Consider the following 787-nt stretch of genomic DNA (forward strand, 5'->3'; position numbering starts at 1 on the left):
AGGTTGAGGATGAAAATATTGGTGGTGCTTCTCGAGCGCTTCGACTTGATCCTCCCGATGACCACCATCACCAAAGTGTTCCCGACAATCCCTAAGAAAAAAATGCATCCAAATATAACCGGGACGATCACCACCTCCGGACTGAGAGGCTCGAGTTCCGTGCGGTTCGCGTCCGGCTGATCTTCAGACCACAGCGTTTCGTTTCTGGATAAAACCATGCTCCCTGGCGTAGTTTAATCCACTTGAAGGAACATAGGTCTGATTAAGTCCTCAACATTAAGTGAAAAAGAATGAGGAGTTGAAAGCAACTCCAGAATGAGGAGACACTATATGATGTAGTAGTGGGAAAGATGATCCACGTCTAATGCGCGTCCTAAAGACGGACTAAGGTGTGCTAGATAATGTGTGTTATGTATCGGTAAGCATGGCTTTTCCGTGCGTGTGTGTGTGTGTGTGCTGCTGAAGTGTGTCCTGTATGCGTAAAATGCAGCCGTACCTGTCTCCAAAACGCACAGCGAGTCACCGAGGAGCGCAAGAGCGGTTACAGCTTTCCTGCGCTTCTCTCACATCACGTGGATTTAACGTGTGACATCCCTTTTAGTCCTTTTATTTGGATTAAAATGACGAATGTTGTAGTCCAGCCTCTGTCTGTGTTGTTGTTTTTTTTTTTTTTTACAAGCTTATATTGAACTTTGACAGCGTCAGACACCTTCAGGTCCATAAACCGAAGGAGGACCTTTAAGCTTTTTGTTGTATTGTACTACTGGGGACAAGGTACAAACTAAAC

General features: G+C 45.4%; 1 protein-coding gene across 1 annotated transcript in view; it reads right to left on the reverse strand.

Moving 5' to 3' along the window:
- LOC128602620 (galanin receptor type 1-like) overlaps nt 1-285 on the reverse strand; it is a 784-nt gene extending 499 nt beyond the window's left edge. The window contains exon 1 of the mRNA XM_053616510.1: nt 1-285. This exon is cut by the window's left edge and continues 499 nt beyond it. Coding sequence (XP_053472485.1) covers nt 1-218 — 218 coding nt within the window. The 5' untranslated portion in view covers nt 219-285.
- Between the last annotated feature and the right edge of the window lie 502 nt (nt 286-787).

This window comes from Ictalurus furcatus, chromosome 27 (assembly GCF_023375685.1).
Source record: "Ictalurus furcatus strain D&B chromosome 27, Billie_1.0, whole genome shotgun sequence".
NCBI lineage: Eukaryota > Metazoa > Chordata > Actinopteri > Siluriformes > Ictaluridae > Ictalurus > Ictalurus furcatus.